General features: G+C 42.8%; 2 protein-coding genes across 3 annotated transcripts; both read left to right on the top strand.

The window, feature by feature from the left end:
- The first annotated feature begins 1586 nt into the window (after positions 1-1586).
- Positions 1587-14214, top strand: LOC142378239 (uncharacterized). The gene is made up of 11 exons (XM_075462519.1): positions 1587-2054; positions 2356-2739; positions 3084-4871; positions 4974-5062; positions 5181-5239; positions 5609-5772; positions 7781-7946; positions 8039-8230; positions 10545-10766; positions 13772-13931; positions 14040-14214. Exons 1-11 carry the CDS (start codon positions 2009-2011, stop codon positions 14112-14114), a joined length of 3345 nt encoding a protein of 1114 aa, XP_075318634.1. The 5' UTR covers positions 1587-2008; the 3' UTR covers positions 14115-14214.
- A 3154-nt stretch (positions 14215-17368) lies between these two features.
- Positions 17369-20938, top strand: actb1 (actin, beta 1). Of its 2 annotated transcripts, XM_075462521.1 has the most exons (7): positions 17369-17477; positions 18446-18571; positions 18659-18898; positions 19333-19579; positions 19670-19861; positions 19987-20168; positions 20273-20938. In XM_075462521.1, the coding sequence occupies exons 2-7, from the start codon at positions 18449-18451 to the stop codon at positions 20414-20416; spliced, it is 1128 nt and encodes a 375-aa protein (XP_075318636.1). In that variant the 5' UTR covers positions 17369-17477; positions 18446-18448; the 3' UTR covers positions 20417-20938. The 2 variants fall into 2 exon arrangements, with proteins under 2 accessions (XP_075318636.1, XP_075318637.1); XM_075462522.1 differs by lacking the exons at positions 17369-17477; positions 18446-18571 and adding an exon at positions 19036-19082 and having other exon boundaries at positions 18873-18898.
- The last annotated feature ends 963 nt before the right edge of the window (positions 20939-21901 follow it).

The raw sequence follows: 21901 nt of genomic DNA, 5'->3' as shown, positions 1-21901 counted from the left end.
AGCACGACAACATCCTGGTGATAATTCCACTGCTTACGCCAAGTCATGAAGTCCCAGAATGCGTCACAAGGACAGATTACTTTCATATTATGATGAGAAGATGGACAGAAGTGTCCTGAACCACACCTGAATGTGTCCTCAGTGCATTCAAAGCTGGTCCATTTGTGGTCAGTTCACCAGGATGGGCCTTTAGTGGCTAAAGAACAAGCCATTCTTTCTATGGGTTAGTGGAGAGACCAAATTACCAGAGACATGAATTACTGATGAGGACAGATGTAGAATATATATCTGCAAAATTTGAGGCTGATAAGCATGCTAAAAATATTGGTCCCTTGATATTAACCACACTAAGACCACTGCCCAAAGGAGTGTAGATAGGTGGTTTTAATGTTATGGCTGATATGTTTATTTGATATAAAATGATCAGATAACTTTGTTTCTTAATCATGTGAAATGATCATGTTTCTTCACCTTACAGTGAGCATATCAACACAGATGGCACGGATCAGGATGTAACCCTAACAACGCCACGTTGTCATGATGTTCCAGAAGAAACTGATGAAACATTAGCTCTATAGAGGGTCTTGTTTGTCATGTTGTGCCGTTTTTACCTGACGCAGAAGTCTCTCCTACACACTTGGACTGAGAAGTATTCAGCCGGTTGCCATCTGCAACTAAATTCTACACAATGCTCCTTTAAAAAGGGACTGATATGTCTCCTCTGTTACCAAAACTGACCACAGCCGTTTGAACTGGTGTCACCCACAAAATATTGACACAAATCAAGTGTTGTTGGAGTCATCCATCACCTGCCTGGCTGCAGCGTTTGTATCTCAGCTGTTGGTGCTGGCAGAATGACAAACATTATAATTTAGAGAAAAATAATTCCACCACTTTACTATTTTTGACAATAAAAGAATCAGTAATGGCGGGTCTTTCAGTGATTTTAAATGTGGGGGTGTTCCGGGGGGGGGGGCAGATGAGCGCCACATCAAGCCCATAGACACGACGCTGAAGTTGGCATCCGATTCGCAAATTAAATGGATGGGCATAAAGGGCCATTTCACTGCATTTTTTTGCATTTTGATCCCCCTAAACTCGGTCCTGTATGGAAACTACAATAGTTACACTGCTCAAATCTGGATGGAATTATTCTAAAGAGGCTGTAGATTCAATAAAACCTTGTTTGGGATTTGTGAAACCTTTTTCTGATTTGTAAAAATGCAGAAAAGGGCCATTTTACTGCATTTTTTTGCATTTTGATCACACTAAACTAGATCCTGTTTGGAAACTACAATAGTTACACTGCTTAAATCTGGATAGAATTATTCTAAAGAGGGTACAGGGTCTTTAAAACACATTTTTATGATTTTTTAAAACTTTATTTGGTCATTGAAATCATCTTGCTGTAAAATTGGGGGTGTCGAAACACCCCCACCCCCACGGGTGCGACGCCCATGCATAGATGCAACAGTTTTCTGACACCGGACAGAGGCTGGGTGAAGCGGGAGTGTTTTCCAGCCCTCACACTGGGATGTGTCATCTTTAAAGCTCCAGTGAACTGCCCCCCCTCTGACACCCACACACCTCCCGTGGCAGAGATTTCCTGTGACGGCTTTACGCGCCGCGTAAAAGAAGCAGCTCCTGCCGCGACCAATGGATTTCTTCCACTCATCTCTGGAAATGTCGATTGACTTTAACGACTGCAGCCCGGAGGCGGTGTTCGCTCCCCTTCATCCACAAGTCCGTGCGTGCCGGACACCGTTTGACACACGTGCGTCTCATTTAGTTGACTGCGCGACGCTGCGCCCCCGACAGCGCGACGGTTTCCGCTCAAGGAAATGATGGAGGAGGAAAGTTTGTGACGCCTCTGCGTTTTGTTGGAGGGAAGCCTGGAGATCATTGCCGCTTTGCGCAGTTTGTTGCGAGCGGATAGGTTGAAACGGAAAGATCTGAATGGATTTGGGATTAAACGGGTCTTCGACACTGAAATGTCTCAACATTGGAAATGCTGCTCCACGCCTGTCTGTTGCTTCTCGTCATCACAACAACAGGTAAGGACGTCTGCCACCCAAACGGCAATATTGTCTTCTTTTGTTAACTGAACGCAATTTTAACAATACATACACATCAGTGCTGTGGTAACCTGAACTCAAACGGATTTGTTCGGATTATCAATCGAGTGTGGAGGAAAGACGAGCTGTGATGTGTCCCAAAATTGTGTCAAAACTGAACCAAATGCCTCTTTTTGTGAGAAATGGCATTCACATTTTATGGTAAAACGAAACCAAACTGATATTTATGGCAACAGAACTAAGATGTAAGGGGATTCGTGTCATTTTTATTCCTCCTCAGATAAAACACTGGCCTCATCGGATCACCACTGTGGTGGAAATGTCAGCCTGGACCAAGAGGCCGCGGGTCCCATCACCCTCACTTTACCTGGACGTGTTGCTGATGCCAGCACGCCCGAGCCCATGAGCCCGCCGTCTGACAGAACTTTGCAGCTTTCAGCTTGCACTTGGGTGTTAGACGTTCCTTTGGGGAGAACGGTACTTTTATACTTAGTGGAGTTGGAAAGTGGTTCGAACATATCGGTGCGCTGTGTCTGGAACGAGGGAGATCAGGCCTTACGGAGCAAGGACACAGCTTTGCTCTCCGGCTGTGACAGAAACAAAGCCACCCTCAGTTGGACAGGAACAGGACGCTTCCTAAATGCAGTTCAGCTGGCGTATTATGGTGAGAAAACATTCCTCAATTACTCCTTCTAAACAGCAAGCTCCATTTGCCTGAACTCGTCCTGATCACGGGAGTTTGATCTAGTAGCTGTAATGAAATTAGGATCACACCTGTTTTAAGAGTGTTTCATTTCTCCTCTTACTGTTGGAAAAAAATATATATATTTGTTTGTTTACAGCACAGGCACAGCAGGCTTATTCAGGCTGCAGGGTGTGTAACTTAAAATCTGTTCTCACTCTCTCTGCGTTGTGTTAGAGAAATATTATGTTGTTGTTTTTTCCACGCTGGCTGTCCCCCACCCTGGCTGCCCCTCTCTGTTTTTGTGTTTGTTTCTGGTCGTGCAGTCCAGGAAGATGAGAGGAGTTCCTCGGGGCTCCGCTCAACCCACCAACCAGCCCAGGACCCCGGAGGTCGGCCTCAGACCGGAACTACCTTCGCTAACGCTGCCACTGCTGCTCAAGAGGTGCCGAGAAGCACGGATCACCCCGACCAAGGTCCGGTTTCAGCTTTTGGGCCTCAGTCTGTGTCTAGTGTCTCCTCTCAGGACGAGCTGTGGCTGCACCCCACCTCACCCCAGCAGGGACTCCCTGATGCTGGCAGAGCTGATAGGGAAACTCTCCCTCTTCCTGAGGAAAAACCAAACAATGGAGCGGAAACATCTGGAGCTGCTCGCCTCACTGATGAGCCCATGACTGCCAGGACACGCCCACATTTTCAGCACGCCTTCAGTGCAGACACGGAATCCCAAACTGTAAACCCTGCCGACTCAACCCCCCCTCACACTGAGATGTCCCGGACTGATGCGACCGTTAGCCGCTCCGTCGCCTGGCTTGGCACAGAGCCGGGCGATGTCCGCAGATCTGAGGCCACTCAAACAGACCGCAGCGCTTCTAACGCCAGCGTTCTTCTCACCTCTGCTCCTCCTGAGATGCTGACCCGGGAGAGTGATGCCGTCCTGATTCCACACGGTGGCGCTATCATTCAGACTGAAGACGAACAACCTTTTTCTGGGAGGAGCCAACGAAACGCAGATGGACTACTGACCTCCGCCGCCACTTCTGACCCTTTAAAATCATCCACCAAACCTCCGCAGCATGACTCAAGCAACTCAAACGCTGACACTAAACCCACTCCATCATCGTCATCATCACTTTCACAGGGCCCCAGCAGCACTCACACACCCACCACCCACATCTCTGAGCCTGACACTGCTGCTGGGACTGCTCATCTACACACAAACCAGAGTGACTCATTTATATTTCATGCTTCTGCTGAGTTTAAGCCGTCTGATGAGATTACTAATGTGCTTCGTACTCTTTCTCCTTCCACACCGAGTCAAACAAACTCTCCTAAAAGCACAGAGAGCCTCGCACGCTCCTCCCTGTTCATGCAAACGGCAACAAAAAGCACACAAACCTCTGAAAATGCTTCAGTGACTGCGAACACAATGTCCTCCTTGCCTGCATCGGCCTTTACGGAGGGTTTCGCCGGCTCGTTTTCTACACCCGGACCATCACAGACAACAAAAGTCCCAAATTCAACCAGAAAAACGTACACACCGCCACTCATTCACACACTCTTAAATGGCAGTTTGAAAACAGATTCAGCATCTGTTCTTTCTTTATCATCCAGCACGACCACAGACTCATCTCTACCTTCAACCGTGGTCCAGACACAAACTGCTTTCCCTGATGATCCTCTCACAACTCTGGCCTCCTCTGTCACTGAGTCCCCCGCGCACACCTCCTTTGTTGACCACAAAGGCCCGTCTGAATCCTCACAACCGTCCCGCTCGCCCCAAACGCTCCATCACCTGCTGCTGCCAACCTCCACTAACATCCCTCCTACATATAAAGAGCCCCACAGCTTTGCTACGGCTGCTTATCCCTCTCTGCTCTCAACTATAAAATTGAATTATGGGCATGTGAAGGTGGAAAAAGGGGACAAGTTCTGGACGTGGTCTCCCGGCAGCACGACAAAGCGTGTTCCCACAGACGGACCTTCGCCGACCTTAAATCCCAGCCAGCAGAGCTTTCTGGCACTCACGACTTCTTTAACCTCGACACCTATCAGGAGCTCCACGAATAGTCCCGTGTTCTACATTGTGCCAAACCAGCCTGCTGCCATCAGAGGTACTGCACACACTGCATTTCTGTGTCTTGTGTTTGTAATTAAGTATCAAAGTCATGTGTCCAGGCCTGTTCTATTGAAATGTTTTTGCTTGTTCTGTCCAGTGGAGTTCGTTGAGCTGCTGCTTCAGATCGTTGTGGAAGAGTCCAGATCGGCTCTGACTGCTGGTTTGGAGGAAGAAACGGCAGCCTGGGTCAGGCATTGTACACAAACACTGGATTAAAGAACACAAATAACCATATTATCATCACACAGTACCTTTGGACTTCTGTTCGTTAGCCTTTTCACACTTTACATATGCTTCTCTTTAGGTGGTGCCGTACCTGCAGAGAGCCCCAGGCTTCACTAAGGTCCTGGGAGCCTGGAGCAGGCGAGTTTTGTCTGCTATATATATATATATAATATTACTTTGAGAAACTTCAAGATTCCTCTTCTTCAAGACCTTAAGGAATCAGATTTATGCATGGTGACCAGAGGAAAGTAATGTGGTTTTAACACTGTAAATACGAGCATCAGCATGTTAGCATCAATGATGCTAGCACTTAGCTCAAAGTACTGGTGTGCTTGAAGATCATCCTCGAATGGCTGCTAGCATGGCTGTTCTTGTTTCCCTTGGAGTAAAACAAAAGGCTGTTGCATTATTTTGTATGAAAAGATAAAGTACTGTCAGGACAAATCAGTTGAAATGCTTATTATGTGAAAGTTTAGTTCATGTTCGGCTGCTCTGTCTTTGCTCCAGTGGCCACGCAGTGCAGAGTCTGATAGAGTTTAAAACCAGCGGGGCTCTGCAGTGGCTCGGCACGATTGGACCCATCTCACTGCTGGAGCGAACAGGACTCGCTCAAGCTGTTCGTCAGGGGAGGATGTTTAGATCATCCAAGATCACCAACGTCACTCTGGGAGGTGAGCCCAAGCTGAAACACTCTTTGATACTCTCTACTTCCGTAGAGTTTCCACTTCTCGTGGAAATCTGTCCAGAACTCGAACGCTGCGCATAGATGCATTCCCATTTACAGCAAGAAATAATCACTTCTTCATAGTTCCAAATGTCCATACCGTTTTGGATTCTCGATTCTGCCATTATAAGTAAAACATTTTGCACACATCCAAATGTAAAACACCATGAATATGAGGTTGGAACAAAAGAATGCATGGCTGCAGACAGCTGATTAAAGCTGCTGATGAGTAGAGTCTGTCTACTGCTGCTGCATGTTGTCTTCCACATGTGTCCCCTCATCCCCTGTAATTTCCCTACAGTCAACTCTTAAGGCAGGAAAATAATGAGAGAATTCCATTCTTAACCCTCTTACTTAATTACCTCAGTTCCAGGCAGACTCGTGTAAACATCCTAACTCAGTTAGACCTGACTCGATCAAGCTCACAATCCAGTAATAACAGAATCTGATTATTGCATCTGGTCTACCCCGATATTGGATTTCTTACCGGCATGTCATCATCTTACTAGTTTCTGTGTTGGTGTTTGCCATGAAAAACATGGAAGGAACACATTGGCAGCACACAGGTGCTGTGGCTGCACTATGATGAAGAGGAAGAGTTACCCCAGTGGTTCATCTTGCACCATTTTGATCATGGTGTGTTAATAGATCTATTGTGGCATTCCAAGCATTAGATTGCAGCGCAGATAATCCAGAATAAGTAACTAAACAGGTTGTATATTTATTGTTTTATCTTTTAATTTCCTGGCACACCGGCTTCATCGTCCACTGTGTTAAAACTGACATTTGAAAAGTTGATGAACAACACTTCAGTAAGCCACATTGTCGGACTGTTATCAACGTGATTTTACTAGGGCTGGACGAGTTAACTCGTTAATTATTTAATGCCGATGAATATTTTATCGCCCATTAACGCAGTTTTTTTTGGGGGGGGGGGCTTTTGTGCCTTTAATGGATAGGAAAGTTCAGAGAGACAGGAAGCAGAGGGCAGAGAGAGGGGGAACAACATGCAGCACAGGGCCGTCTGATGCAGGACTCTTTTACACACGCTTGTAAAAGTCTGTCGCTCACAGGCTTTTATTTTGTAAAAGTCTGTTGCTGTCTGCTGCGGAACCGGAAAAGAAAGTAATCGGCGGATCCACCAAACATGGAGAAGGGTACGGAACTTTTACTCGGCCATTTTCATGTTAAAGTTCTTCCAGACGGCGGAGTCGACAGAACCAAAGTCATCTGTAAACACTGCCAAGTTGAATTGTCTTCTCAGCGTAGTAGTTCCAGTCTAAAATATCACTTAAAGGCAAAACACACAACTGATAGCAGCAAGTCATTCAAGGAAACAGACAGTGGAGCGAGGCTTCTACATAAAAACTACAGAAAGATGCAGATGTTAAAAGTGTGTTTGCACAACAAATGTTATGGCACTTTCATTCATATGGCAGCACATTTAAAATAAAGCTAAATGCTAAAAGCTATACGCTACTTTTGGATTCATTTTTTATTTTTATTTTCCATACAAATGCGATTAATCGTGATTAATCATGTGATTAATTAGATTAAACATTTTAATCGTTGCCCAGCCCTAGTTTTTACTGTTGTCATCAACAGTCTTATCACGGCAGCTCCTTTGGAATTTGTTGTTGGCTGCACATTTTCTAGAAGTACTTTTCTTTAAAATCATTTCGGCATTTGTTTAATTGCTTTGTCCAGACAACCGTTAATATGGCATTTCTCTCTAAATTTCACGAAAAACATCTCCACTAACCAAACTATCTAACTCGATCGTTGAAATTAAAATCGTAAACAAAGGTTTAGACGAGCTCTACGTTGAACCCTTATAGGATTCCTCGAATGCTGCGGGAGGAGGTGACGAGTTGAAAATACAATAGCATTATGTAAGCTCACAGTGATAAACCTGGAGAACACTCACTTATAGGCAGCTTTATTCTTTATTTCAGGACTCCAGGGGGATGTGTGCGGCTGGTTGCTGCAGTGCCCTGCAGGTTATAAATGTGTGCTTCATGCTGGCACTGGAAACTACAGCTGCTCCTCCGTCTGCCACTCTGACTACTGTCACCACCACGGGATCTGCACGCACCATCCAGGCCAGCCTCCAGTCTGCCGGTAACAACATGTGCACTAAAGCGTTTTCCTCTAGTCTTTGGGAAATATTCCGTGAGTGTTGGTGGGTTTTTGTTTCTTTGTTTGTGTGTTAGTTGCCTCGTAGGTGATGACTTCTGGTACATGGGTCAGAGGTGTGACACGAGGATGACTCGAGCGCGGCTCGTGGGTGCGTGTCTTGCCGTCTTACTCATCGTGGTGATGGTCATTGGCATTCTGGCCTTTGTGGCTGTGCGACGTTATCGAGACATTCTGATCCAGGCCAAAGTGGACCAGACCCGCAGCAGGTACTCAGTGATGTAGATCATAAATAAGCAGCTTACGTCCGACACTGACAGTTGAGATGTGTAGAGGACGCTCTAGTACAGCGATACTCACTATTGTTTTCACAAGAGCCACATTTACGACAACATACTAAGTTCCCCTTTTGCAAATATGCATTTCTACATATGAAACATCCCACAAAAGAAACAATACAGCCAATACATTTTCAATTCAGACCACATTTACCTTTAATACTGGGATGAGCGGAAGCTGGTGTGCATGTCCTCGACTTTCTTCATGTTGTATTTGTAGTTTGTTGTTGTAATCATAGTGAGACATTCAGGATGAGTATGGTTTTTGTGCTGGTTTTTGTCCTTTTTTAATTAAAACTGATCCATTGTGCCTGCATCTCGCGCTGGCTAAAGGAGCTAGCGTGCTCTGCGGTCAAGTGTGAGGTGGTTTAAGCGGGCTGCGTTGCCATGTTTAACAGTTCCCCCTTTAGGAAACACCATTAAGCCTTAATTAATACTTAATAAAAATACTTAATACTACAAAAACACAAACTTAATAAAAATACTTAACACTGTGCAGTATTCGCTGTGTGTTATTTGAAAAAATGTATTGTTATTGTTACCATAATGTTATAAGCTACTCTGCGAGTGCGAGCCGCCAATTAAAGCTTGGGGAGCCGCGCTATGAGTATCTCTGCTCTAGTACAAAAAATAAATAAATAAATGAGTAGAAATTAAATTAGGTTTTGGGTTTGGATCGTAAAATGTTGCATTGAAACCCTGCATATTTAATAATCACATGTGAAAATAACTCATTTGACAATTGGTTTGTCGGGGGGGGGGGGGGGGGGGGGGGGAAGCTGTGCTGTAATCCAGGATGGAAAAAACCAGAGCAGACAGCCAGACTCGCCCTCATTCACTGCAGTATTTTTGACCAGTAACGTCCACCAGGGGTCACAGTCTGGCTTTTTCACATACTGAGGAGAAGGATGATGGCTGGGTGGAAATCTGAATGTTAAGCCTACAGATACTCAGTCATGTTTACTCATAAAGTCTTTTAGCACAAGGTCAAGAGCTGTGGACCATTTTATAAAAACCTGTTGTTTATACAAAATAAATCATCAATCCGTTAGTACACTCGCTGATTTAAGAATAAGTTTGGTGACCTCTTAATTATCAGTTGTTTTTATGGATAGACTGGCTGATCTCCTTCATTGATACACATATTATTTCTAATTTCTTGTCAGAGCCATATTGTTTTCAGCTACAGAGACGTTTGGGAAAAATCTATACCTCGAGGGTCCCACGAGGTGGATTTAAAAGAAACTCTTAAGATTAAGTAGCATCTTATTCTTTCTCTCAGAACTATTTGGCTTTTTATATAAGAATAATTCCAAGTATTTTTGCTGCCAAGTCTGAGAGAAGTCAGATAGATCAGAGGTCTCAAGACACAGTCATTCAGATTGTCCTGATAATTCTCACCTGCTTATGCAAGTAGTGGGGAGGAAAATTGCAAATTGCAATTTTTTTAAGGCAATCTGTTGTAGAGGTGATGAATTAATAAGGATTAAACCAATAATTTGAATAGTTTTGTCTCCCTAAAGGTCATGCCCAGCACTGAAACTGCAATATCTAGAGTGTCAAACATGGTAATATTGCAGAAATGCTTTGTGCACTGCAGTATTGGCTGTATAAAACCAATCCAGTAGTTGGTTTTTCAAATGAAATGGCAGCTTATAATCACAAAAAAAACACATACCCGTGAATAGATAACAAATAATTTTTCCTATATATTGTTTATGATTATTGAACATGTTTTTACTGTAAAGATTACCTCCATTTCTTTGTTTTAATGGAAATTTCACTGACACAGAGCAGTCACTGTGAAACATAGTAAGTTCATTCATGAAACATGATGTCATCCATGGCAACAGACTCGGCTCTGCTCCTTCTCGTTTCTTTGGAGTTCTTTGTTACTTGCTGCTGAAACTTGCTCCCAGAAGCTCGGTGAAAAGTTTTAAAGGGAAAACTTTACTCGTTTGGAACTTGTTGGGCCCTTTTTAAGTGGTAGAACGTGATAAATTCGACCAGGTAGTCAACATATCATTAGGTGCTGATTCCCATTTTTAAGAGTTACGTTTGTTATTGTTATTATTTTCTCATTTTTTAACAACTGAGAATTTCAGAACTGGTGTGAAATTAAACAGAATTTTCTGTCAAAATTAATTTAGTTATTTGTTTGAACCCGAATCACACTGAAATACAAGAAACATTGTTACCCCGTGGCTACTGGATGCACCGTCTCATGGTTTGTTTGTGTGTGCAGCTATCGCAGGTTCAACCATTTTGATGAGCTGTCAGGTCGGTTCTGGTTGCGTTCGTGGGCTGGATCAGCAGATTCGCTGGACAATCCTGCCTTTATGCGCTCTGATGACTTACTGCATCTGCGGGCGCTCGACCGCCCCTGCTGTTACCACGACGACACGCTGTCGCTGGCCTCTACCTGCCCCAGCCATGGAGCACACATCAACACGATCTACCCCCACAGGTAAAAGCAGAGTTGTCTGTAAGTTTGACAGCATCAGCATATCGTTGGTGATGGAGAGGGCAAGCAGAGGTGGGTAGAGCATCCAAAAATTATACTCAAGTAAAAGTACTGTTACTTCAGAATAATATGACTCAAGTTAAAGTAAAAAGTATTCATCCAAATAATTACTTGAGTAAGAGTAAAAAAGTGCTCGGTGAAAAAACTACTCAAGTACTGAGTAACTGTTGAGTAACGTCTGATTTATTTGTTAACACAAGCATTCAATCAGACAGACAAAAATACTAAATAATCATCTTTAGGCCAATTAGAGTTCATCCAATTGATAAAATAAATTAAAATTAATTAATTAATTACAAAATAGCTTAAATTAAAATAATCCAGGTAAATTCAAGAACTTCAATAAAGAATAAAAGAGACTTAGGAAATGTTTAAAACATATGTAACCCATATGTAACCTAAAAAACAAACATTCACCTATCCATGGGGGGAAAAACGAGTTTAGGAAACTTAGCGCTACATGTTTCCTCAAGTTAGATGTTGAGTTTCTGCTGAAATGTGCGTTTGTTTTGGTTGACACAGAAGACACATAATGTAGCTGCTGTTTCTCACTCTTTGTAAGGTAAACATGCTTTCAGTATGAGGCCTCGTCTGCGTCTTCATTTCCCACCGTTGGTTCTGACATTTTTCATCTGTTTCTTTCTTTGTTTGCTACGACTGCTAATGCTAAAGCTAACCCGTCCCGCCGCTGAGATCGAGTATGGTCACGTGACCAGACTGCACGGCTGCGTCTGATTGGTGGAACACAGTCAGGTGGTAGAGCCTTTGGTGGAAGTCTCTCTCTCTGTCAGAATAAAACATTAAAATGAGGCGTACGCGGGGGGATAAAAATAATGAGGCGTAGAATACCAAAGTTCAAAGTTCAGTTTTATTGTCATTGCACAAATAGTATAAAAAATATACATTAGACAACGAAATTAAGTTACAAACTCTCACCTCAGTGCCAAGGAATAAATAATAAATAAACAAGACATGTAACTTATCAAATAGACAAACACACAAAAAAGGACACTATACTAATTTACACAAAAGTGACCGTAAACAGATACATATACATATACAAAGAGGTAAGAAGAAAAGTAACCAGCTCATTGTTGCCTAATGTAGCGGAGTAAGAGGACAGTTTCTGCTGCACACATCTACTCAAGTAAAAGTAAAAAGCATAGAGATTTAAAACTACTCCTAGAAGTATAATTTTTTCAAAAACATACTCAAGTAAATGTAACTCGTTACTACCCACCTCTGAGGGAAAATATCTGTGCCGGGCCTCAAATAAACGGTGTTTAAGAAAGATAAACAAAGCAGCAGACACATACCAGAATGCATTGCTTTCTTTCAACATGGCTTTAAGTTCTCAGCAGTTTGTAGTCATTTGTAAAAGATTAAATCAACATGAAAAAATAACTGCACAAACCGGTCCATATGGACGTTTATATACGTGAATATCTCGACAAATTAGATTTTTATTTTTAATTTTTATTATTTCTATGATTTCTCTATTGTTGCCAAACCAGTCAGCCTTTGTCTCATCTGACCAACAAACATTTCTTCTGAAGACTTTTTATGTCCATGTTAAAATACAGACTTTGGTCAAAGCTAAAAGGGTCCATTTGGAGTTGATACATCTCCAGTAGTTTGAATGCAATGGTTTGAAGGGAGTATCTTGGAATCTGCTGTTGTTTAGAAACTGTTCTAAGAGATTTACATTTAGCCATTAAGCAGATGCTTTTATAGAGCGAATACCACATTCAAGCTTGAGTACGGTAAGAAACCCTGATGAAGACTTGTGTTTTAAATCTATTTAAAGGAGAGTGTGCAAGAAGAACGTGTCAAACCGTGCAGATTTTCTGTTGCATGATGTTAATGATATTTCTGAATTGTGTAAGTCTGCAGTCCTGTTTATCTATTCTGCATTGATCGCCTTGGATTTACTCATAATACTGTGTTCTGATCAGTCCAGTGAGTCCTGTCAAAGAACTGTTTCTAACCTTGTCACAGAGACCAGGGGAAGTCAGTAATGATCAACAGCAGAAACTTACAGCATCACTAAAATCATAAGTGTGCATATTTCCATTTACAAGCCTGTATGTATCATTTTGACTCTATTTTGTTGGTCAAAATGGTGTCATCGTACAAATGACTATAATAAATCAAGGTAAATATTGGATGTGCATGCATAGAATTCTTAATATAATAATAGAAATCAAACGATAAATTAAAACGTATGCACCAAGTTCTCGTCTTTCGTTTAGTTATTTACTTTTAAGCTGTATCTTGTCACCAGGAAAACGCAGTTAAAAGAAATCAGTGAAGCCTCGTTGGGAGGCCACGGTGGCATCGAGGTGAAAGGCTGCTGTCCTGTGCTGCGTATTTAATCTTATTTTATTGGCAAACTAACCACGCGTTATGCAATGGTTGCAGCATGCAAACAGATCGTTGTAAAACCAGGGAATAAAAGTACATTTATCCCCATCTTCACTTTAGCACGTCCAAAGTTTCAGCTCCTGATTTCCAGCTCTTCTGTCTTGTCAGTCTACTTTTCAGACCTAAACGGGCGTCTCTAACTGATCAGAGTTGTTTCTTCGTGAAAGGTTGCCTGCTCCTTGGAAGTGATCCATTTACACAAAATTATAACCTGAAAGATTCGGTACTAAAAAGGCCCATAACAATAGTGGTCACTTCATCTGTTGTCACACAGAATGTTGAAACTACAGGATTGAAAACATAATATTAAAAAAGACTTATACTAAGAATAACCGAGGCAACGCAAAAGTAAGTTAACAGATAGAATTTGTGATTAGATTGTTATATTATCATTAATTTGCTTAAAAGCCCAGTAATTAAAACACTCATTCATGTCTTTTACTTGTACTTTGACTTGATCGCTATTCAATTACCCAAAGTTTTGTCTGTGTAAATAATCCCTTTGCTGTATATTTGCTCTGCAGCTCGCAGTATGGTTGGAGGGGGAGTGAGATGAGTATGGGGGATGGTGTGTTGGACTCGGGTAAGGCCAGTGACCTCTCCGTCTGTAGCTGGCCGGTGGAACCCATTCACTGGACTCCATTCCCACTTCTGCAACAACTGGCTTCCCACAGAACTCCCTCTGTGAGTGTTTGACTGTGTGTGTGTGTGTGTGTGTGCATGTGAGAGAGAGAGAGATATTAGAGGAGAGTCATTATCTGGTTTCATAATGTATTTTTCCCATCAAACCAGGTCAGGTTGCCACGACCACGGTCCTACTGTGAAGGCATGGAGCTGGTAGACCTGGGGAAAAGTTGGACTGCCTGACACTCCTAAAGGGGGAAGCAAATCTCTTTCACATCATTGCAATGTAATGCTTCAATGTCCTTGTTTTGCTAATAAAATAAATGTGTTTTTTTTTCATCAACCATGTTGTTACATCTTTCAGTTTTAATCCACAATCTAAGAATGAGTCCATATAAGGTTATCTGAATGTCTTCCGTTTATGGTACAGAGTCTTTAATGCCTCAATAAATATAAATCTTGATAAGGGAAAGGATAAACTGTATATTTTTGGTGTTTTGAAAAATGTTCTCGTAAATCTGAACTTTCTTTTCTAGGTGGTACTTTTTAACGATGTGCAGAATAAATCATGAAACGCGGAAGAAATACTTGATAGAGACAGAATATTATATTTTTGGAAACCTTTCTTTTGAAGTTTATATGAAATGAAAGATACTTCTGCTAACGGCTAGTTAGCCTGCGTTAGCTTAACAACAGGAAAAATGGGAGCCTGGGACTCTCAAATAACTTGGATCCCTAATGAAATGCATGGGGTTACATTTGTGGGAGAAAACTGTGATGAAACAAATTCTGATTTCATGAGAGGTCATTTGAAGGACCATTTTAAATCGTGTTAAGTTTTTTTCAACATCTGCATTTCACATCCTCCCCCTAACACAGTAAAACAAAGTCTTTCTTTATGTTTCTTGATCTAACAAGACAATGCATTGCATTTAACAATCCTTATAGCTGTACTCTTGTAAATGAGCCACTTCTCAGCTGACAAGTGAGAGAGAAAAGCAATAAAGCAGACGTGGAGGCAGCCGTAATATCTCCTGTTTTGTGCTTTCAGTGTCTAGATGGACCAAAATTACGCAATATCAAGTTAATGTTTCTCACTTCCAATGAGTTCCGCTTTGTCCTTCTGAAATATCACCTGGAAGTTTCCACCAATTGGGGCTTGCATCACTGCTGTCACAAAATGAACAACTACAATGGGGCTCCGGGTTTACTTAGAATCAGACTGTACTAGATTTAACAAGTTCCCACTCTACATGATCACTGTGCATCATGGTGTGATCTGCCTGACAGAGTGGTCTGTGTGTGTTTATTAACAGCCTATAAATAAGTTTGTCTGTCAACTAATCAACTCAAACAGCCACTGTTCCAGTGATGATTAATAAGTAGGTACTAAATACTTCTTTTCTGCCTTAAAGTAGGACTGCAAAATGGCCTAACTCTTGCCCAACCTCTTTCTTCAGGTTTTCTTATTTGAGTGCAATCACACTCACAGAGGCCACGCCTCTTTCAATGTATGAACTCTGTTGGAATGCGATGCCATAAATGACTGGGAGAAACTGGTTGGGAGTAACCCAGACAAATATGTACATCCACTCTCTGTCCCAGTCCCACAACTGTTATGTGGGATAGAATAAGTTAAGTATTCGGGGAGGAGGGGAATGTGGCAGATGGAGGAAGAGGCAAATTAATGTTTAAAGGAGAAACGGAGCACTGGGGAAAGGGATGGGTGAAGAGTGGACAGAGGCTACCTGCTGGCTTCTTCCATATACGGTCTTAGTCAGAGCCAAGAGCCAGGCCGGTGAGTTTCTTTGACTGTGTGAGTGAGCAATGCAGGGAGGGAATGCCTGTGTGTGTGTGTGTGTGTGTGTGTGTGTGTGTGTGTGTGTGATGCATGCGTGAATCATGCACACTGCTGAGTTTTGAAACGACTGAAAGAATGGAAGGAGAGTCCACAGGAAATATTGAGAAATCTCTGTGAAAAAAGAGTTCAGGGAGCACAGAGTTTACAAACTGACCAACATAGAAATCAAAGTTAAAATTAAAAAGAAATCAAGGATGAAAAACAAACAAAAAAAACTTTCACACAGCCACAAAAAAACACAAGCATAACCTTAAAAAGGGAGATTCATTCATTTCCTCAGACTGGTCACATGACCTGTGCAATGCATTCTTCCTCCCCATGTGACACCCTCCAACATCTCCTTATATGGACGTCATCCAAAGAAACTCTTAAAGGGATGGTTGTCCTGCCCTGGGTCTAAGCTTTGGTGTGTGTTCAGTGTCTGTCTAAGGAAGGATAATGCCAGTCTGAAAAGCCAATTCCCCCATCAGCTCATCTACCTCCCCTGTGTGTCGTCCTCAGCTGTGGTCACTTCCTGCATGTATCCTCGTATATACCAGGCCTTGTAAAAAAAAAAACAACAACTTCCTATCCCTAATGGTGAGCTGGCTCACATATATCCTTATTAGGAACACACAGAGCTTGTGCGAATTCCAAGTGCCATTTTATGAGTCTCTGTCCAGTGCCCTAATTGAGTTAAAAAAAAAGCACCCTGATCCCGTCCTGTGAGACGAGTCCGGTAAGACGGCATCCATCTGAATAAACAAGTATAAAGGAGCAACAGTTTGTAGTGTTTGACATGTCTGAGCATGCAGAGTGAAATTAATCATAGCAGGTGTCATTCTCTCATTGTGATGCTGCTTATCGTGTGTTAATCTGCCCTGCCTACTACTCATACTCATACACAAGTGATGAGAGATAAGAGATTTACAGCCAGTGTGTGTGTGTGTGTGTGTGTGTGTGTGTGTGTGTGAGATACTTGCAGGCCAGGACTGACATGTTAGACAGGGTGTTAACACTGCTGTCAGTGACCCCCCTCAGATTGTATCGTCTCCAAGTGCCTGGCTGGCACTACAAATGATTATTGGTGATGAGTGCGTAAAAAAAAATTGTGGTAAAAATGCATCTCTGCTGAGTTCACCCATCTTCTTTATCTAAATTTGATTAATTATGGATGTGTTTGTTGTAGTTTTTACGACAAATGGTGTCAGAGTGATCGATGCATTCTGGGTATATTGATCCGCTCCCAGTGTGGATGATGCCAGGCTTTAATATGCAATAGGCTGAGCTACGTTAAATGTATATTTCAAACATGCCAAATACACAGAAGCATGTATTTCAGATTGTTTTAAAGAACCCAGCTGTGTTTTGCAGCAGTATCAGGTGGGATTTTACCACTCTTACATCAGCATTTTCCCCTCCATAACAGTGACCATGAGGTGGCAGATAAATACATCCCAAGGTGCACTGATCCACCCCGCATAAATCATTTTGAAGACACATGAGTTGAGTTTGATGCTCGTCCCCGGCTGTCATGTCCGAGCACAGAGCAGCTATCTGCATGCGCCACACCCATTGGATCCGGCGGAGCCAATCAGAGGGCGCCGTGCGGAAAGTTCTCCTTTTATGGAAAGGGGACGCAACACGAGCGCAGATAAAGTCCTGCAATTTATTGGCCTTCATTGCAGTCAGACTCAGACACTAATCCCGCACGGAGTGTAGCCTCAGTCCCAGCTCTCCTGAACTAATAATCCTCCTTCACACAGGTAAGAGACGCGGCTTTTGGCTGGTGGTCTGGAGCTTAATTTTCATCTGATTTTTGATCTCTCGGCTTGAATTGTCATTTTGGTCAAGACTTGTATCCAGTTTAATGACAAATAACAAAGTTAAAATGACTGTTTAATGAAGGCTTCTGTGATCCAGGGTTTATCAGGGATCAGTATGAACGTGTGATGGTGTATCGTGCACAGTTAACATGTGATATAACTCTGCCACTCCATGTTTCCATTTAATCTCTCCTAATGTGCACATATTTTTTGAAAGCTTGACCTTCTGTGCATGTAAGCATCAGCTCTGGCAGCCTCTGCGCTTCGGGCGTATCGGATATCGTACAACTACCAGATTAGACGGATTAACCTTAAAGCAATTTAAAAATGAGTGACGCGGATTTGATCTTTAAAACCTTTTCAAATGGGATTAAAGCGACTTGATTCGACGGTGACGTTGTGTCTCTAGATGCTGGAAAGTTGGCTTTTTTTTTTTCTTTTTTTGGTCACGTCGATAATGGAAGTTATTTTATTTGCTTAAAAAATAATAAAACACACTTTAACACTTAGAGTCCCTAAATGTTAAAAATTGTGTATTTTATTATTATTATTTTTTTTTTTTAGAAAATCAGTTTGCGTTGTGTGGTTAATTCATTCCCTATGATTCCGGGGAAGGGAGTGGCAGGCTGTGGGTGTCATTTGCGGCTGAAAGACGCACCAGGCGGCTTCCGGGTCGGTCTGCCACTGTCTCGAGGCAGCTCTCGCTTTTGCCTTATATGGCCATGGCCAGACCAGCCTTTGTTTCTCAGCTGGGGAATGGAACCTGCGCCACGGCGACGTCCAGCGTCCAGTTTCCATCATGACAATGCTTTAACCCTGATGCACATGCAGCTGTGTGTGTGAGGCATGATGTCATGGAGCACAAGCTTTAAACATTTCTTTATTTATTTTTTTGTTTTTCTCTCTAGAAAATGGAAGACGAAATCGCCGCCCTCGTCGTTGACAACGGATCTGGAATGTGCAAAGCTGGCTTTGCAGGAGATGATGCTCCACGTGCCGTCTTTCCCTCCATTGTTGGCCGCCCCAGGCATCAGGTAATTTTTTTTTCTTAATGTTTTCCGTATAATCCTAAGCCTTGAATGACAAGCGTTTTAACTCCGTCCCCCTCTTTGTCTTCTCAGGGTGTGATGGTTGGTATGGGCCAGAAGGACAGCTATGTTGGTGATGAGGCCCAGAGCAAAAGGGGAATCCTGACCCTGAAGTACCCCATTGAGCATGGAATTGTGACCAACTGGGATGACATGGAGAAGATCTGGCATCACACTTTCTACAACGAGCTGAGAGTTGCCCCTGAGGAGCACCCAGTCCTGCTGACCGAGGCCCCCCTGAACCCCAAGGCCAACAGGGAAAAGATGACTCAGGTAAGGCCTGACACTCTGACAAATCTCCTAACTGGGTATAAACCGGCTCAGCTGTCCTGCAGGCACAACAGGAAACTGCTCAGGCGTTTCTTCTTTTGCTCAATCTTTCATTTCCTCCTGCTCCTTCCAACCTCTAGGTTTCTTCTACCTTGAGCTGATCTTTTCATCTCTGTGGATGCTTCAGGTTTCTATCTCCCTGCACTGAGATTCATCGTGTTGCAGCATGAGCACTGCAGTTGTCACCTTAGACATGCTAAAGCAGATGGCTAACTCTTCAGATGTCTGCATGATTGAATAAATAACCAAGCAGGCTGCAGTGTACTGACTCTTTTTGTTTAAGACAGGCCAGTGTGCTGTTTGACTTTACTAACCATTCCAGCTAACAGTACTTTGACCAGACCCGGTGACTAATGGCTCATCTCCTCCCCCCTCAGATCATGTTTGAGACCTTCAACACACCAGCCATGTATGTGGCCATCCAGGCCGTGCTGTCCCTGTACGCCTCTGGTCGTACCACTGGTATCGTCATGGACTCCGGTGACGGTGTGACCCACACAGTGCCCATCTATGAAGGCTATGCTCTGCCCCATGCCATCCTCAGGCTGGATCTGGCTGGCAGAGACCTCACAGACTACCTCATGAAAATCCTGACTGAGAGGGGTTACAGCTTCACCACCACAGGTAAGCATGCAGAATGATGACACGAGCAATGTTTAGAGTGGCGCTACGATTGACAATTTAACAACTGGAACGTTCTCTTGTGTCTCGCAGCCGAGCGTGAGATCGTGCGCGACATTAAGGAGAAGCTTTGTTACGTTGCTTTGGACTTTGAGCAAGAAATGGGAACTGCTGCCTCCTCTTCATCATTGGAAAAGAGCTACGAGCTGCCCGACGGACAGGTCATCACCATTGGAAATGAGAGGTTCCGTTGCCCTGAGGCCCTCTTCCAGCCTTCCTTCCTTGGTACGTAATATAGGAAACCATCTAATTTTAGATCAAATCTATTATGAATTCAGTCATTTTGTGTCGGAATAGCAAAGCCCCAAGCGAGACGAATTATAACTCTGGATTTTTCTATCCGTTTACAGGTATGGAGTCTTGCGGTATCCATGAAACTACCTTCAACAGCATCATGAAGTGTGACGTGGATATCCGTAAGGACCTGTATGCCAACACTGTGCTGTCTGGAGGTACCACCATGTACCCTGGCATTGCTGACCGTATGCAGAAGGAGATCACTGCCCTGGCACCCACCACCATGAAGATCAAGGTAAATTTTCTAAAACCTCATAACATTGACTGCCTATAGATGGTTTTTGCCAGGTATTATATATTTTGCTAACCAATGTAAACCTTGCTTTTTGCTCCTTGCAGATCATTGCTCCCCCAGAGAGGAAGTACTCTGTATGGATTGGAGGCTCCATCCTGGCTTCCCTGTCCACCTTCCAGCAGATGTGGATCAGCAAGCAAGAGTACGATGAGTCTGGCCCCAGCATCGTCCACAGGAAGTGCTTCTAAACAGACTCTGTCCCAACCCCCCACCTCCCCCCACCCCAAAAAACACACTGCTCCAAGCCTAAACGGGCTCTGCATACTTACCTTCACCAACACTGTATGCTGAGCCTACACCTCTTCCTTCTGTCATCACTCTGGCTATGGCACCATGCCCCCGATGGGGAGAAACTCTGAAGGAGGTACATAGTATCCCAGGCAGTGTGAATGTGTGAGGAACATGATGTCCATTGTGTTTTGTGTAGGTCATTCCAGATGTTTGTTCACCACCTTATTTGCCTCTATGAAGGTCTATTCTCTGGTGGGCCCGCTGCCCAACAGACCTGTAGTATTGCTTGATATGTAAATTATGTAATCTGAACTCGTTTTGTTTTTGTACTTTCAGCCTTAAACAATACTTGGTCCAGTTTTTTGTCATCACACAAAAGACGAGGCTTCTAACTTGTGTTGAGGTGTAATGAAGGTTTGTGCATGGGGCCTCAAGCCTCTGGTGTACACAGAAACCCAATAAAGCGCACATGTCTGAAATTCCTGACTGCTTGGTCTTATCTTTACACAAGTTGTGTAAACTAGATCATTGATGGGATGTGTCTGTGGGGATATCTGATTAGTTTTCATCCATCTTAAACGCAAGCCTGAGTCTTCCCAGCAGGTCTAATTGAACCCCATTTTTGACTCATCATGGTTGCACCCAAACGATAGAGGTTTAATTTTCTACAATGTAGACAACTGGGAGTTAATGAGTTACTCACGCACATGTAGATGGTTTAAAATTGAAACCGTGTAACTACCGCTGGTGAGCGACTCAGGTCAGTATAGGGAAATATAAGGCAATAGCTCCCCCTGCTGATCAACTTTAAAGCGTTTGAGGTTTATCACTTCCACGAAATCTTTGTTTAAAAATTATTTTCTAGGATACTCGCCTAGAAGTCAATATTTTAAGCAAGTTGGGTAACATTGCAAATTTACATTGTAACATCTAGCTTGTACATTTCCTGTCATGTCATTAAAATAAAACACCCCAATCAATCTTGACTTTATTTTTTAATTCCTGCAGTATCTAAAAAAAAAACCAAAACCTGTAGCCCATTGTAGATATTCCTTTACTACAATTTTTTTTTTTTTTTTTTTTTTTTTTTTTTTTTTAAAAAACACTAGCCTTTCAACACCCCCCTTGAGGTTTAACTATTCCAAAGTATATTTACAAATACTTGTTTTACTTGAGGGGGAACTGAATTGTTAGCTCTATATTTTTATATATAAAAACATGGTCACTCTGTTTATTACAGACCAGAGAAGTTACAGCTGTTTTTAGAGGATGTTGACCAAATGCCTTAAAGGTATGTTTGGTTTTTTTAAGATGCATCTGGGTTACGTTTTAATATGTGAGATGTATTTTTGCAATTCACAATGACAGCCCAACTTTAATTCACAATTCCAGTCAAAGATAAGGTCAAATATTTAGGTGTTACTATTAAAAGTACCTCTACA

The sequence above is a fragment of the Odontesthes bonariensis genome, chromosome 4 (genome assembly GCF_027942865.1).
Source record: "Odontesthes bonariensis isolate fOdoBon6 chromosome 4, fOdoBon6.hap1, whole genome shotgun sequence".
NCBI classification, from domain to species: Eukaryota; Metazoa; Chordata; class Actinopteri; order Atheriniformes; family Atherinopsidae; genus Odontesthes; species Odontesthes bonariensis.
The sequence above is the reverse complement of the archived record's forward strand: the minus strand, read 5'-3'. Positions and strand labels throughout refer to the sequence as shown.

What these genes read in the sequence shown, in the direction of transcription:
- actb1 (XM_075462521.1), top strand. Translation starts at nt 18,449, where the DNA reads ATGGAAGACGAAATCGCCGCCCTCGTCGTTGACAACGGATCTGGAATG. An exon ending in TTGGCCGCCCCAGGCATCAG is followed by an intron (nt 18,572 to 18,658) that starts GTAATTTTTTTT and finishes TTGTCTTCTCAG; the next exon opens with GGTGTGATGGTTGGTATGGG. An exon ending in CCACCACCATGAAGATCAAG is followed by an intron (nt 20,169 to 20,272) that starts GTAAATTTTCTA and finishes TGCTCCTTGCAG; the next exon opens with ATCATTGCTCCCCCAGAGAG.
- LOC142378239 (XM_075462519.1), top strand. Translation starts at nt 2,009, where the DNA reads ATGCTGCTCCACGCCTGTCTGTTGCTTCTCGTCATCACAACAACAG. An exon ending in AGTTCAGCTGGCGTATTATG is followed by an intron (nt 2,740 to 3,083) that starts GTGAGAAAACAT and finishes CTGGTCGTGCAG; the next exon opens with TCCAGGAAGATGAGAGGAGT. An exon ending in GTCCTGGGAGCCTGGAGCAG is followed by an intron (nt 5,240 to 5,608) that starts GCGAGTTTTGTC and finishes TCTTTGCTCCAG; the next exon opens with TGGCCACGCAGTGCAGAGTC.